At 43.6% G+C, this 17206-nt stretch overlaps 1 protein-coding gene across 2 annotated transcripts in view; it reads left to right on the top strand.

Annotated features, from left to right (window-relative positions):
* TMEM260 (transmembrane protein 260) overlaps nt 1–17206 on the top strand; it is a 459752-nt gene that overhangs the window by 312270 nt on the left and 130276 nt on the right. For both annotated transcript variants that reach the window (XM_085626148.1, XM_085626147.1), the window contains one exon: nt 9811–9983. In XM_085626148.1, the coding sequence (XP_085482274.1) occupies nt 9811–9983 (173 nt within the window). The remainder of the gene's footprint in view (nt 1–9810; nt 9984–17206) is intronic.

The raw sequence follows: 17206 nt of genomic DNA, 5'->3' as shown, positions 1-17206 counted from the left end.
GAAAAACATAAGGTGTCGATTGTGTCTTACGCGGATGACACACAGTTAATTGTACTGCTGTCGCAAGATAAAGATCAGGCAGCAATCCGCTTCTCCAAATGTTTAGAAGAGGTGGCAGATTGGATGTCAAACCATTGCCTCAAGTTAAACGGGAATAAGACGGAGGTAATGGTAGTAGGCAAGACGCCAACCATATGGTCGTCCGCATGGTGGCTGGAATCACTGGGCCAATTCCCCACCCCAAAAGCAGAAGTGAAAAACCTCGGAATCTGGTTTGACTCGGAGTTGACATTTGATAATCAGATTCGGAAGGTATCTGGGAAATGCTACGGGACCATGAAAACCTTGAGGAAAGTCATTGATCTGTTACCATCTAATGCCAGAAAAACCATAGTACATGCAGTTATTACCTCCCAACTGGACTATGGGAATGTACTATATCTGGGCGCTTCAAAAAAAGGTCTATCCAAATTACAGAGTGTACAAAATGCGGCGCAGCGTTTGGTACTCAGCCTTCAAAGAAGAGCTAACACGAAAAAAGCCCTACCAGCATTACTCTGGTTGCCAGTGGAAAAGAGAGTCCTGTTTAAGGCAATGTGCCACTGTCATCGCATTATATTAAAGAATGGCCCAAGATACCTTCAACCACTACTAACCCAATACATCCCAGGATGCAGCTTAAGATCTATGGAAAAGCACTGGTGACAGTTCCAAGAATAAACAGAGCAAGAATGGGGGCTCGCTCTTTCAGGTACCTAGCAGCAAAAATCTGGAACACAATGCCAATTGCCCTAAGAACTGAACCAAGCGAAAGTATATTTCGTAAACAGCTGAAGACCTTGCTGTTTGCAAAAACTGAATAAAAGATAACTTGACAGGTCTTGCAGCGTGCAGCAGCATCTTCCATTAGTTATGTCTCGGCGCGGGTGACACACCGGGCGGTGTAACCATGCCCTCTACAAATGAATAAATAAATACAGCCACTTATTCATCAGTTTGACAGTAAAAATGGCTTTTGTGAAGCTGTAACTTTGATTTGCCTGAATAAACTGCTGCAGTTCTGTTTTAATAACTTGGGGGAGCAGACAAATGGTGAGGAAACTGCAGAAAGCAGTATATCGCATTTTGGTGTTATTTTGTTTCCTGAAATGGAAGTCTTAGAAATGTTCATTCCATTTATTGACCCCAGTCATGATACCCATATGCCACTACTACCAGCATCTCTTTTTACTCACCATCAGGACGATCCAAAAGTATGGAAATGCCCAGTGAATGAAGTAGTAGTCCGCCAGAACACAACTATAACAATAACGCCCACCTCCAAGCCAGCGACTATATAGGACGGTTACTAGAAAAGTAAAATAGCAGTATGTAGGTCATGCAACATGACCCCATAGTCCTTAAGTTAGACAACGTCTCAGCTAGGCAAGAGTGACAAAGTGTTTGCAGTGACTTGCAGCCGAGTACAACTTGGATGCCTGAAGTAACTTCACCTGCATTCAATGCAACAAAAAAAATAGACACTGGAGAATCTAAGAAGAAATCATCATAACACCAACTTCCTTTCTAGTGGATCTTCAAGCGATAGTTGAAGAAGTCTTAAAACTGACAATGCTACAATACATGATTCTTTGACTAAAGTGTGAAGCTGAAGCGAATATGGATGGAGGGCTGTGGGTCAAGTCTTTGTCACTAATATTAACATCTGCAGCAAAAATAATGTTGAGAAAGGTATTTATTGACCTGCAGCCCCTGAACAGCCCATAGTACCCGCAACAGCTCAGTCACTCAACTGTATGTCTCAGCATACTTTGAAGATTAAGTAATGTAAGAACTTTCGAAGAATGAATAAAATATGCATATACAATAACATGTCATAACAGATCTTCTCTGCATAAATATGGAATGCCATCCTAGTCACTCTCAGATTGGCATCAGTTCCATAAATCTTTGAAGACCTGCTGTATTCGAAGTTTGATGGTTGCTCACCATTGAGCTTATAGAGTCTCCTACCAGATAGGACATTTAAATTGACATCTTTGACCACTGATTCGGCAGACACTGTAATGTGGTGTAGTCTCCAAGAAAGACTGCCCATAACATACATTAAACTATGTCCTATTGAATAAAACCAACTCTACCTGTAAATAATTATATAGAGCTTGTAGATTTAATTGTGTCAAGAGTTAGATAGTTATTGAATCACACTGACTTATTCAAAGTGGAAGCATAATGAGCTTGGTATGTATTAATGATTGTATCTTTTTACATGTAGTTGTGAGTGATAGATCAATTTGGATTCACAAAAGTACATGTCACTAGAAAATGTTGAATAGTCATGTATTACCTCTATTTTTTGTTAACTTGGTCATGAATCATTTTGTATCTAGTTTTTTGTATGTAAAGTTGGATGGTTTCTATGGCACATTTGTATCAAGATCTACAAATGTGAGAAGATGTGGTTGAGTATGGATTGCAAAGAGTGATTAATAACATCTAGAAATTTTAGAGTGTGTGGTTGAGAATGGATTGCAGCACTGGGACTTTGTTTTGAGTATATATAATCTGTCATTGGAATGCTCGGCTCTTTCAATATACTAACATAGGTAGCAATTAAAAATATATATATATATCACACACACACATATATATATATCAATGATATGTATTTAGCACTTTCTGAGTACATGTTTAAATATGTAAAGTCTCAATAAAATGTAATCACTTGGTGTCTTTAAATACCTAGTCATGATCTATAACATCTGCTACAGGATCACTATAGTTTGATTAGAAATTCTAGTCCCAAGTTTCAGACCAGGTAGATCTTACCATTTCCTCCTCTTTAATCATTCCTTAGTGTATGAGAATGACTGTGCCCCATATGCCTACAGCTGCAACACTAAGAAGGCCTTATTCTATGGCTATGGGATGAGAATACTCCTAAAACCCTGACACTGGGAATGATATATGCAATACATCAGTTCGAGGCATGTGGGCTGCTGAATTCATATCTGTGCATAGATCGCCGCCTAGTGTTGGGTCCGGATGTTTGCACGTTGTTGTCCTGGAAGAGTCTTCGAAGTATCCTGAGATAGGTGACTCCTCCCCTGGACCACAGTGCGCATGGGCATCCTCTCCATCCTCAGATTGTTTTTTTCCGCCATTGGGTTCGGATGTGCTTATCTTGACTCAAGTTAGGAAAATTTAGTTTCAGGCCAAAAGGCCTTTAGTTTTCGTCGGTACTGTTCCCGATCGGTATCGACAGCTTACTTGCTAGTTTAGCAACCTTATCAACTTTTTTCGGATCCGTTTAATCCGACCATCGACCTTACATCGACGATGGAATCGAGGACCCCATTCAAACGGTGTCCTGTTTGCCACGCCAAATATCCACATATCGACGTCCACCCGGTGTGCAACAAATACCTCTCTCCGGATCACGACGAATCGAAATGTATGGCCTGTGCCCGATTCAGATCCAAGAAGACTCTCCGGAATCGACGAGCAGCGAGATTAGAAGCGCAGCAATCTGCACCGGCCCCGACCAACATCTTCAGCACCGAGGACGAAGATGTTGAAAGCGTGGAAAACATAAACTCCAGCCCCGCTTCCGAACACGATTCCCGATCGGAAGACGCAGATGAAGAGCTTTTTCACAGGGAAGAAGCCGACGATGAGGTAGGGGACTACGATGAGGCCTTCGGGGCCGAAGAAGATAGCTCTGGTGAAGAGCAGGGCCTACCCGTCCAAACGGAGGCTATTAAAGTGCGTCGGTCTACGGCTCCGGTCGAGGGATCGCCTTCGGGCCTTACCCGAGATCAATCCCGCAGTTCTTCGGCCCCGCCCTCTGGCCCGGCCTCGAACATCCAGTGAGAGCCATTATTACCGAAAAAGACTGGTTTCCCTTCAACGAAACCGAAACCGCACCGGTTCAACAGAAACCGAAAGTGAAACTGGCACTGGTCGGCTCGAAGACCTCCACTCCTTCGACGCCAGCCAAAACCATCGGCTCCGAACGCACCAAAAGGGATTTCGGCGCCGAACTCGCTGCAGCGGATGTCGGCACCGATCCAAAAAGGAAGGCCATCGGTACCACCAAAGCGCCTCGGCCCCCGGCACCGAAGCAATCGGCCCCAACCACCAAGGTTAAAATGGCCGCTCCATCGGAATCCACTTCGAAGGCAGCGACTATGGTACAGTCATCGACGCCGTCGACCGCTACTACCTCTCCTCGACGACCCTGTGGCTCCGAAGAAGTCCACACCTACCTCTACAGAACCACTCGGCGCCAAAGAACCTTCGGCGTTCTCGGTGCGACAAGTTGCAGCGTCCTTGCAACGTATCAGAGAACAGGCAGCCCTCCAGTCCACGTCGGGCTCCGAGCCGAAAAAGGCTCCAAAGGCACCTTCGGCACCAGCCAACATCACTTTTGGTTTGCCGCCCTCCACAGCGCCAAAACTATTCGAGATCCGAACACGTGTCACCCAGACAAGGTCCCCATCTACTGAACACTCTCCTACTGGGCCTTCACCGTCCCAATTCATCGACGCCGACACCGGCAGGCTCATGCTCCGAAAACGGAAGGTCACTTCCGACCAGGCTTTGGACTCTTACAGAATCCCTCTAAAGCAAAAACTGCCAGCAGAATCGGAACCAGTTCTATATGAACGCCTCAACACCTCCTGTCCAGATCCCCAGTCCTTTTCTCCGACGCCCTCCGACACAGACGCAATGGAGGATTACATGGGTGATGACACCACCTACCCCAGGGATATAGATCCTGAGGAGCAGCAGGACCCAGATCAAGCTTTGGATGACCCTGCAGACCCGGGTGCCGCTACAGATACCCAGGACACGCAGCTTTATGGCGCCAAAACATCTCCCACAGAGGACACTGCTGCCTTCAATGCCCTCATTGAACGTGCCGCAGCCAATCATGGAGTGCAACTCCACTCGGACACAATTGAGGACGATTTCTTAGTGGACACTTTCGCCTCCTCAGAGAGGACTGTAAAGACTCTGCCCATGTTAAAAGGTGTCCTCAAGCCAGCAAAGGACATTTTCAAGGAAACAACCAGGGCACGGGTGATAAACCCCAGGATCGAGAAAAAATACAAGCCTGCGCCCGGGGACCCTATGTACATTAGAGGCCAGTTACCTCTGGACTCCATCGTGGTTGCTAACGCTCGCAAACGAGCGCACTCGCAGACAACTGGTGATGCTCCTCCCCCGGACAAGGAGTCCAAGGTGCTGGAGACCTCCGGCAAAAGGATTGCAGCCCAGGCAGCAAACATCTGGCGCATTGCCAATACACAGGCGCTCCTGGCTCGCTACGATCGCTCACACTATGACACGTTGGAGTCACTACTCCAACATCTACCAGACGAGTACAAAGAGGCAGCGGAGCTCCTCATCAGAGAGGGACAACTTCTCACAAACGCATCCATTAAGTGTGCACTGGATGTCGCCGACACAGCTGCGAGGGCAATAAACACCAGCGTCATGCTACGACGACACGCTTGGTTAAGAATCTCCGGATTCAAACCTGAGGTTCAAAAGAACATCCTCAATCAGCCTGTCAACCCCGACTACTTATTCGGACCAGAAGTTGACACCACCCTAGAAAAGATCAAAAAGGACACGGACACTGCAAAGTCAATGGGGGCTCTGCAAACGCAGACATTTCGTAGTGGCTCCTTTCGTCGCCCCGGAAATAGGGGAGCGGCTAGAGGACAGGGGTCACAGCAAACATACAATAAAGGGGGCACACAGAGTACCTACGATAAAAACACCAGAGGTGGATATCGTGGCTCCAGCACCAAGGGCAGAGGACGCGGTTACGGCAACACCAGGTCCTCACCCAAGAACAAACAGTGACGCCCTCTCCCTTCCCCCCGACCACATAACACCTGTCGGGGGGAGACTCCAGCGGTTCCTGTCCACGTGGAATACCATCACCACGGACAGGTGGGTCAGGGATGTTATCCAACACGGTTACTGTCTCGAATTACCCTCCACTCCACTCACAATACCGCCAAAGCACCGTCCTATGTCCTCAGAGCACTTAGCATTATTGCAGCAGGAAGTGCTAAGTATGCTGCAAAAAGGTGCAATAGAGGTCGTGCCCGTCCACCAGCAAGGGACAGGGGTGTACTCTCTGTACTTCTTAATACCGAAGAAGGACGGGTCACTCAGACCTATACTAGACCTGAGACCCCTCAACCACTACATTCTCTCAGAGCATTTCCATATGCTCACCCTACAGCAGGTTCTCCCGCTGCTCAGACAGGGAGACTTCCTAGCCACACTAGACCTCAAAGATGCGTACTTCCACATCCCCATACACCCGTCACACAGGAAATATCTCCGATTCACTATTCAGGGGAGCACTACCAATTCAAAGTCCTCCCCTTCGGTGTGACAACAGCACCCAGAGTTTTCACCAAGTGCCTAGCTACAGTGGCTGCACATCTACGGAGACAACACATTCACGTCTACCCTTACCTGGACGACTGGCTTGTTCAGGCAAAGTCAGCCCAGCAATGTGCCAACCACATGTCCCTCACCATTCACCTTCTTCACAGCCTGGGATTCTCACTAAATTACCCAAAATCACATCTCCAACCCGCACACGTACAACAGTACCTAGGTGCGACCATAGACACTCTGGCAGCCACAGCTCAGCCAAATTTAGTGAGGATCAACAGCATGCAGATGCTGCTTTCAAAGTTCAAACCTCAACACTCCCTTCCTGCGCGGGTGTTCATGCAGTTGATAGGCATGATGGCCTCCTGCATTTTCATAGTCCCACACGCGAGACTACATATGCGCCCGCTTCAGGAGTGCTTAGCACGTCAATGGAATCCGGCTCAAGGGCAATTAAAAGACCTAGTGTTGGTGAGCGGTCGGGCATACAACTCTCTGCATTGGTGGAATCCACAAAACCTTTGCAAGGGCCGACCGTTCCAAGAGCCTGTTCCACAAATAATACTGACGGCGGACGCGTCTCTCCAGGGATGGGGAGCTCATGTACTCAATTACACAGTGCAGGGACTATGGACAATACAACAAAAGAAGATGCACATCAACCTTCTAGAACTGATGGCAATCTTCCTGGCAATGAAAGCATTCAAGGTACACTTGTGCAACAAAGTCATGTTGATCCGGACGGACAACATGACTGCCATGTACTACATACAGAAGCAGGGAGGAACACACTCTCCACAGTTGTCTCATCTGGCTCAGAGCATGTGGAAGTGGGCCATTCAGAGGAACATATTCCTCATGGCGGAACACCTCCCCGGCAAGGACAACCAGATGGCGGATCTGCTCAGCAGACACAGCCAACAGATGCACGAGTGGGAGCTACACCCGTCAGTACTCCAACCGTACTTCCAACAGTGGGGTCATCCAGAGATAGACCTATTCGCCACAAACGAAAACGCAAAATGCCAAAGCTTTGCCGCCAGGTTCCCACATCCACAGTCGCAGGGCAATGCGATATGGATGAACTGGTCCGGCAGATTTGCGTACGCTTTTCCCCCAGCGCCATTGATACCGCTAGTGGCACGCAAACTGCGACAACACTCACTGACACTCATCCTAGTTGCTCCCACATGGGCGCGCCAGCTATGGTACACCACCTTTCTAGAACTTTCCGTGGTGCCGCATCAAAGGCTGCGGATCAAACCTGCACTCTTAACGCAGAACCATGGCGAGATTCAGCACCCAGATCCGCAACAGCTGAACCTGGCAATCTGGCTCCTGAAGTCTTAGAGTTTGGCTACCTAAACTTGCCACCTGACTGTATGGAGATCATTAAGGAGGCCAGGAGACCCACTACCAGAGCTTGCTATGCAGCTAAATGGAAGAGGTTTGTCATTTATTGCAACAACAATGACATTAACCCGCTAGACGCATCCATTCAAAACATAATCTGTTACCTCTTACACCTATACCGATGCAATCTGGCATATACCTCAATACGTATCCATTTGACAGCAATAGCAGCCTATCTCCAGAACAGGCAGCACCTCTCTTTATTCCGAGTGCCTGCCATCAAAGCTTTCTTGGAGGGACTTAAACGAGTAATTCCCCCAAGACACCCACCAGCACCGGTGTGGAACCTCAACTTGGTCCTCACCCGACTGATGGGTCCACCCTTCGAACCTCTCCACTCATGTGAGATTCAATTCCTCACCTGGAAAGTAGCTTTCCTAGTGGCAATCACTTCGTTAAGAAGAGTTAGTGAACTCCAGGCACTAACCATTCAAGAGCCATTCATACAGGTTCACGAAAACAGGGTCGTACTACGTACCAACCCAAAATTCATGCCTAAAGTAATATCACAGTTCCACATGAATCAAACTATTGAACTGCCTGATTTCTTTCAGAATCCACAAAATGTCATACACTAGATGTCAAGAGAGCCCTCATGTACTATATAGACAGAACTAAAGACTTTAGGAAGACAAAACAACTTTTCGTTGCCTTTTCTCCACAACACAAAGGCAACGCCATCTCCAAAGCAGGTATAGCCAGATGGATCGTTAAATGTATTCAAATTTGCTATCAAAAGGCTAAACGCACATTAACGATTCCCCCACGAGCCCACTCAACACGTAAGTTAGGGACATCCATGGCTTTCCTGGGAAACATTCCTTTACAGGATATATGTAGAGCAGCCATATGGTCCACTATACATACATTTACCAAACACTATTGTGTAGATGTACACTCAAAACAGCAGGCAGCTGTAGGACAGGCTGTTCTCAAAACTCTTTTTCAGACCGCTGCAGCTGGCACTGGTGGCCGCCGCTAATAGGAGGTACTGCTATGTATTCTATGCACAGATATGAATTCAGCAGCCCACATGCCTCGAACTGAATATGCTACTTACCAGTATGCATCTGTTCTTGGCATGTAGGGCTGCTGACATTCATATCGCCCACCCTCCTCCCCGGCGCCTGTAGCAGCTGCAGCTCTCAGAATTACTGTATAGCATGGTCATCACTTTCTGTATCTACTCCATCACTGCCACAATGGCGAAAAACAATCTGAGGATGGAGAGGATGCCCATGCGCACTGTGGTCCAGGGGAGGAGTCACCTATCTCAGGATACTTCGAAGACTCTTCCAGGACAACAACGTGCAAACATCCGGACCCAACACTAGGCGGCGATCTATGCACAGATATGAATGTCAGCAGCCCTACATGCCAAGAACAGATGCATACTGGTAAGTAGCATATTCAATACATACTGTGGTCGTACATTGTAATATTGATCCCTAGGTGAGTGGCTGATAAGAAGTTGTCTGGCTCAGTGCAATTTCTAGATGTATTGTGGGGCCAGTATGTGTCTTGTTGCTGTTTAGGAGCCTAGAGGCAATATCTTTTAACTTCAACATTTCCACCGCAATGTTAGTTACCAGGAAATGTTGTAACAGTGTTCCAAAGCAGCTAGGAGGCTACCTGTTGCTAGGCTAGAGAGAAAAATAAAGGTATAATAAAACAATTTATTAATACTTTTTAAAGGGTCTAAAAGATGATCTTGATGACATTTCCTAGTATGTAACAGTGTGCAGGAAATTTGAGGGCTCTTGACCTGCTTCTGGGCTCCTAAGTTGCAAGACGGGTTAATGCTAGACATTGGGGGTCATCACTGCTGTTTCAAATATCACAAACCAAAGTCTCTATAGGAAACCAAAATACATGGTTATCTTAATGAATGTAGTCCTGTAACATAATTGCACAGTAGTCCATCTTTTTTTTAGACCCACCTGTTAATGCAGTAAGTTTTTTGTTTCTTAGGTGGAAAGATTCTGGATGCAAAGCAATGCAGTGGTTTCTGTCCTGGCTGGTGTGGGACTAGCCTCTCTTGCATCACTGTCTGAGAAAGTGTTGAAAAATAGCAGTGCGGTTCACAATGCAGAGTATCTTTTTGCTTTGATCCTTGTAATATATCATCTTAATGGCAGTTACAGGTAATCTGTAGTTAATATATGGAATTGTAAAGTTGGGATAGCTTTTTTGTTTGCTATGTTGTTACTAATAAAATGTAAGTGGGTTTCTTTGCTTAAATCTACTATAATACTAGTTCTTTTGTACTTTTATTCATACATCTTTTCATGTTCTGCAGTACCAGTTTTAGATCAGTTATATAAAACACGTTTACTATGATCTTCCATTTGCAAGCTTGTTCTGTCTCATATGTAAGCCTTGAAATAGTCACGTCCAACCATTGAATAGTTTTGGGAAGCATACAGGATGATATTTTCTTAGACCAGGGCATCCGCTGCATTCTGGATGCTCTGAAACTGCTTAAGCTACTGTTGAGACCGCCTATAGAAAAGTTATGCACTTTATGAATACTAGTAACATAGAACTTGAAAGATGAACTACACCCCTTTGTTGTCTAGCAAAATATGTCAGTAACATGTTACTTTGTTGTTTTATTTAGAGCACTCAAGCCTGAATAGCAAAACACAAATGCAGATATAAAGTAACGTGCCTCTCTTTTAAGTAAAATGAGACCCAGATAGCCAAGAGAGCGAAATATGGAGGCTGCCATAACAGAATTCACATTTAAAAAAATGACTGGATGTTTCTGATATTTGGTATTGTGGGCCATTCAATTGGCAGTAAATGTGCTGACTGAATACCACCTTAAATTAGTTTAATTTGAAAAAGATGATGTGGTTATCAAATAGGTGTGCTGTGTCGACTTAGTGGTAAGATTTTAATGATTTAGCTGCTTCTGTTCCAATGGCATCAACATAGTGCTACAGGAAAGTAGTAAAATACATCCAAATACATACACCTAGATGATTAATCCTTTCGCCATGGACTTTCACTGCCCTCAGGTTTTCAAGTTCATTACTACATCTTTATTTGCTTTCTCCACCCGCCCGTTTCCGTCTTCTGTGGTTAAAAAAAAAAATTGCTGGGTTACACCACTCATGAAAAAAGCCTCCCTGGATTCAGTTACACATAACAGCTATTACTATATTGCATGTTTACGTTGGTTTGAGAAAACATTGAAGAGAGTGCGGCTTCATGATGGAACACTTCATTCTTGGCTCTTGTATATCAGAGATTTGGCCCAAGCTTGGTGCTGAGACTCCAATAGCGAGTATTTGGAATGATACCCTGCAAATGGTAGACCAAGAGGAGTTTTTGCACCTCATTTTGCTGGAATTCTCTTTGGTGATTGATAACGTGGCCATCCTCTGTTGCTCTTCGGATGGGAATTAGGATTATGCTTGCACATACTTCACTTCCTTTTTAGTCCACTGCGTGAAGTTTGTACTGTACATTTGAAAACCAATACCCATCAGTGTTGGAAATCTGATGGGATCTGCCCTGTCTTCACAATGTTTAATATATGTATCAGGGACACTCCTAGAGCAGGTGACAGTGCAGTTAAGTTTTAACTCGTATATTAGTGGCACACAAATGTATCTATTCATAAGTGGCATGAAGTTACCACCATCTTAAATACAACATGATGGCTACGGGATAGTGGTTGGAATACAATACTTTCCTCAACCGTGAGTTTTATCCAGTGACTACATTTAGTTTTCAATTAGACACACTAGCGTTGTCAATAATTGTTTCCATTCTGTTCTTGTATGTTTATATAGTGATCTTGAAAACTATTGATCGAGGATCTTGTTTTTCGTTTTGAATGCTCCTCTTTCCTGCGTGCCACGCATTCCTGAAAAGCTCTTCCTCTTTTGCAAATCACTATTCTTTCTCCTATAAAAGGTATGAGCCCCTAGTTTTAATGCTTAGTTTCACGTTCTCATATAGCATCCTGTCTTTGACATACACAGAAGAAAATAAATGAAACTAGAAAGGTTACCCTGGCTTCGTATGCTTGCACTGCTGTAAAACTTTAGAAGTCAGAAGTGTTGCGTTTATCTAGTTCTATATATTCTTAGCCAGATTCTCATGTTTAAAAAGCTGATGTTTTGTAGAATATTTCTCTTGGCTGCCACCCTCATTTCTGTAACTGTGTTTATTATTTTGACCATCTCACATGTGTCTTTTTGTGACATATATAAGATCTGTCCATATTGATGAAGCCTTCAGCATGAAATAATTTAGATTTTTGTACTAATAAGTATATTAATTGTTGAGTCAGACACCTCTGAATATTTTCTAAGAACTTTCTTAGTCTTCTTTGAGTGATTATGGAAAGAACTTTTTTTAACCCTTTGTGTTTGACTATCAGAATCTTTTTTCGATATATCGTAAGCTTGCACATTTTATTAGATTTAGTAGGATATTTCTTCAGATGTTGTCATTTCCCTTGGATAACTAAAATAATATCAAACTGCTGTTTTGGCTCGAATTGCCTAGTTCTTCTTATTTAGACTGTCAATTGTTCCTATTTTCCTAATTCTTAGTTGTAGGGTTTTTTTTGAACCTTCAGATCTCAGGGGCTGAAGATAAATCATGAGTTTTCTTCAGTTGTCTTGTCTAGGTTGGTGAAGAATCTTGTAAATTCTTAATATGACTGGTAAAACATGTTTGTGCTCTTCTAACCTTGCCATTGACCTTCCAACTCCATGTTAAGTTACGCAACTATGCTCTAATCCTGGCCCTTTGCTCCCAATACCTTTTTTTAAGATCATGATTCTTGTTAATTTACTCTGATACTCAAGTTGTCCCATTAGTTCACTCCCTTTCATGATCAAGCCCTCAGTACTCTAGATACGGTTTCTTCCTCCTTCAAATTATTTCAGGACTCCTTTATTAGGAACAAAAGAGTTCCTTCATGAACACAGCTCCCACTAGGAAACTGAATGGACTCCACATCTTTACTGTTTGTACTTCCTCGGGGGTTATTTTTAGTATACTCTGTTGTGGATATCACAGGAATTGCGTTTTTTTTTACTAGGGCTTTCATGGACAGATAATTCAGATTGTTTGATTGGGTCTTCTGTCTAGCCCTGAGATCCACATTTATTTTCTCTGTAGACATCTGGCTATGCAAGCCAACTCCAGCATGATTTCATGCAACTGCTTCTTGTACTATTTGCGTTTGAATGTACTGTACTGGTGTGCCTTGGACCCAATAGTTTTCTTTGCTATTTAATGCTTCTTTCCCAGTGGATATATTTAACGGTCTTCCCACATAAAGAGGGATTACAGGGCAAGCTGTCAAAGGATAGAGTGGATCGAGAGACGTGAGCAGGGTAAGTGGTATTTGTTACGTACTTTTGTTATCTTCTACTCAGATTCAAAGTAGCCCCCTTCCACCAACCTGCCCTTACCACACACAGTGAACTATCTGTATTTTTGTTGGGCATTTGGGATTCCGAGGGCTGTAGTGCAGTGAATAAATCCACCAGGTGTTGGCTAATTTGTTTTAAGTAAATAATGGAGACGGCTCTTCCCACTTGTCTTCCAAGTTGATTGTCTCAATTTATTTTTAAACCTTGACGACAGCACTGCTGGATGCTGAATTAGGGATGGTTTTTCCAGGTGTTGGGTTGTTCTTTTTCATCCATTGACTTGGAGAGGTGGTTATGATATGAAAATTTAATAGACTCTGTTGTTTAGACGTGTGAGTTAGATCCCCCTACGCTGAAGATTTTCCTTAACAAGTGGAGAACACTTCCCTTTCCTTTTAATTATGTGGAGCTTTGTATGCCTCTTAGTCTGTAGACTTTTATAAACGTCTGCACACTTAGCAAAAGAAAATGTTGCGCTATTCATCTAGCGTTTGGTTTTTATTGATTTCCATTTTTATTATAGTTACCATGAGTATGCTGTCAATGCCACTGTCTACTATATCTGCCCATATTTATTATTTTAACATATCAACCGTTTTTCCAATTGACTTTTTTTGGGGGTATCACACAGTTCAAATTAAAACTGAGACTTATAAATATGGAGCAATGCAAGTTGTATGATATATCTGAATGTCTCTTATTACTTTTTAATTCAGCCCAACAATTCATGCACATATCTAATGGACCAAAAACTCCCGTCAAGTGTAATTTCCCCACGAATGAAATAATATCCATGCCTTTTTATTGTGTATGATTGAATCCACCATATATATGAATGATTGATTGGATGGTCAACACGGAAAGGTGCGATGAAATTCCAAGTTGTAAACAGTCACTCAGTCAAAACGTTATGTTTATTTGAGCCAAATGCCAGGCCCAGTTCCTCCGAAGCAATGATCTCAATATGCCCTCCTTCTGGCAGCACCAACTCCGAGTTTTATATTTCACCAGAGTATCGATGTGGCCAAACTGGGGGGGAAGGGAAGTTAGGGTCGGTACTGCAGGGAAGGAGGCCTGGAAGGAGAAAGGTTAGTCAACAATTCTTAGTTCTTTCACGAAGAATTGTTTTTACATTTAACGCAAGAAAATTCTGATTATCAGTAAGAGAGCAATTTCCAGAATTACAGTTCCTTATATCAAATAAGACAACGTTCCTGAATCAAAAGCTGTAACAGTTCTTTTCAAGGTTCATTGTGAGTTCCCAAAACAAGCCTATATGTATCCAAAGACAAATCTCTACTGAGGTAGGACTATAGGTTAGTTACTAATGTGTTGCTTTTGCTATGGTTGGTCCATCTCCCTTCACCAACCATAAGTGCAGACCTAAACATGCCTCCCAACTCGCCACCTTACCGGGGGGCTTTTTTTCCCAATTGGCCAGAAGAATCTCTGCTCGAGTGCCAGAAGGCGGCAATACCTTATCCGAACATCTGAAAAAGTTGAGCGGGGACTGAAAGTATGCAGTTATAGAGCGCAGTGCCAGGAAACACATTGGTGTTTGGGCTCCTCAAGGTAGCAGCTGCTTTCAAAACCAAACATGAATTGCAAGCGCAGCTGAAAGGACAAAACCTCTTTAAATAGAGGTGCTGTCTCTGAAGGCGATGCCCTCAAGCATGTTCCAGAACATACATCTGCTGCCAAAGGAAAATAACAATGAAGTTATCCAAGTCAGCACAAACTGATGAGTCATCAGGGTCAGCAGGTCATTTGAACATGTTCCAGAACTGACACCTGCTGCCAAAGGGAAACAAAAAATGTGTCATCAGAGTAAACACAAACAAATGAGTCACATAGTGAAGTCCTTACTGGCTTGAATTTTAAAGCACACAAACCAGCATCAATAAAGACCTTACAGTAATACAATATATCTTCTTGTTTAAGCATTGGAACAGTATTGGTACAAACATACAGATGAGATGGCTTTTAATGCCTGGTTTAATATATGCGGCAAGGAGTTTGTGATACCAAACTAGCTTGTAAAACAAATAGTTTGGACTAATGCAAAGATACAACAATAAATAGACATTCTACAGCTGTAAAACCCTCAAGCCATAGGCCGCATGACTATACAAAACATTAATAACATCAGACAAGAAGCTGACAAAGCAGAGTAGTTTAAAACCATAAAACTCATCAACCTTAGATGTGCATGTTCAAGGTACAAAATTGTTAAGATCTTTAATAATCTTGCCAGCGCACAGTTTACATCCTGGAATTTCCAATAAAATAAAAAAATAAAACTGTGAGCTGCCATTCTTGTCTTTTTGTTATACTTAATAAAAAAAAAGGTTAACACATTTCTGGAGCGGGGTCAGAAAATAAAGGTAATCTAGCTAGACATGTATTCTTGAGCAGCACCTCTGTAAGCTGCAGCCACATCACTCATCCGCGTTCCCTAATGGAAGATCGGAAGGGGGGTGGAGGCCTATTCTAAGTTTGAAAATTACATTCTGTAATTTAAGGTTCACAAGTTCATGAAAATACGAAAAGGTAGCTTTTATTTTCCTGGATTAACATAATGCTGAAGTTAGGGGCGTTGCTTGCAAAAAGGACAAATCCCTGTCCCTTAAGGCCCCCCAAGAGCCTAGCTCCCCCATTCTGTTTTTGTGTAGGAAAGGGGTAGAGCCACATCAAACGTTTTCTTTATCTTCAGGGTGGTAGCCATTTGGTATAACCGCATCCTAGCTCCCTTTGCCCACCCAAACTCACTTTTCATAATCTCTTCCTTGCAGAGCATTGAGATTTTAGCGTGCTCTGACATTGACTCTTCAAATACTTTAATGAGTGTTCCAATAAAATGGAAAACCATGATTGAAGCCCAGTTTCCATTCTAATGGCCAGGGCCATGGCAGATTTGGGCATGGATAGCAAGTTTTAAAGATGACTCCTTTCCTGCTTTTCCCATTTGTATACAGTACATTGGACTTCTTTCATGAACACACCTCCTGGAAGGTGTCTCAGTGCTCCCTCCAGTCGTTGGATCAGTCTCATATCACCAGTGCTAACCATTTGGTTCAGTGTGGTACTACTGAGCCCCTTACTATGCTTCCAGAGCATCCTCCACTGCTGAAGACATCCCCATGGTGTAGAGTAGTGAACCTGTATATTAGTTCACGCTGGAAGATCCAACCATGACGACCCTTCTAAATCTCTGTATAAACCAGTGTGCAGAATGCTAGAGCGTTTTACGTATCTGTCTGGCCTGGGTTGCTACCCACCGTAGTGGTGAAGCCACACACAGCTATATCCATCCTGACCAGAAGAATAGCAGTCATTTGTGACTCCCAAGTGGATCCTCAGCCACAGAAGCAGAGTTATGAGCTGAGTCCAAGGCCCATACAATCCAAAGAATTAGTCTTATGATTGCTTGGTTGTATATTTATATGGTTGCAATACACATGGTAATTTGGAGGTTGGGCACTTTGGTGTGCCAAAGAATATATAGCACATATACCTTGGGGAAGGGGAGTGGGCTGGTGGAATGCACCAAGCTATAATGCAGACTGATGGGGTTAGAGGCTACACTTTTATATGAGTATGTAGTGGTTGTGTGCCAGTGCACTGGATAAAGTTTGATATTGGTACAGTACTGAGATAGTCTAGGAGAGAGCAGCTATATCAGACGTTTGTGTGGATAAACATGCACTTGTGCCTCCATTGACCTGACAATATATGAGATGTCTCACTTCATACATTGGCTGTTCCACATCTTGAGGATCAGCCTTGTCTCGTGTACTTGTTTTTGCCTCCTGGGAGAACACAAATTCACACATTTTAGCTTCCGGTCTTCAGGGCATATGATGGATTCCACAAACGAAGATGGAACAGAGACTGAATTGAGAATGCTGTATCTAAGGAAACCATAATACAACTCTAGCAATAGTTTGCTGGACTGGCCAAAGATG

Source organism: Triturus cristatus, chromosome 9 (assembly GCF_964204655.1).
Source record: "Triturus cristatus chromosome 9, aTriCri1.1, whole genome shotgun sequence".
Lineage (NCBI taxonomy): Eukaryota > Metazoa > Chordata > Amphibia > Caudata > Salamandridae > Triturus > Triturus cristatus.
Note: the sequence above shows the minus strand (reverse complement) of the source record. Positions and strands in the feature narration are given on the sequence as shown.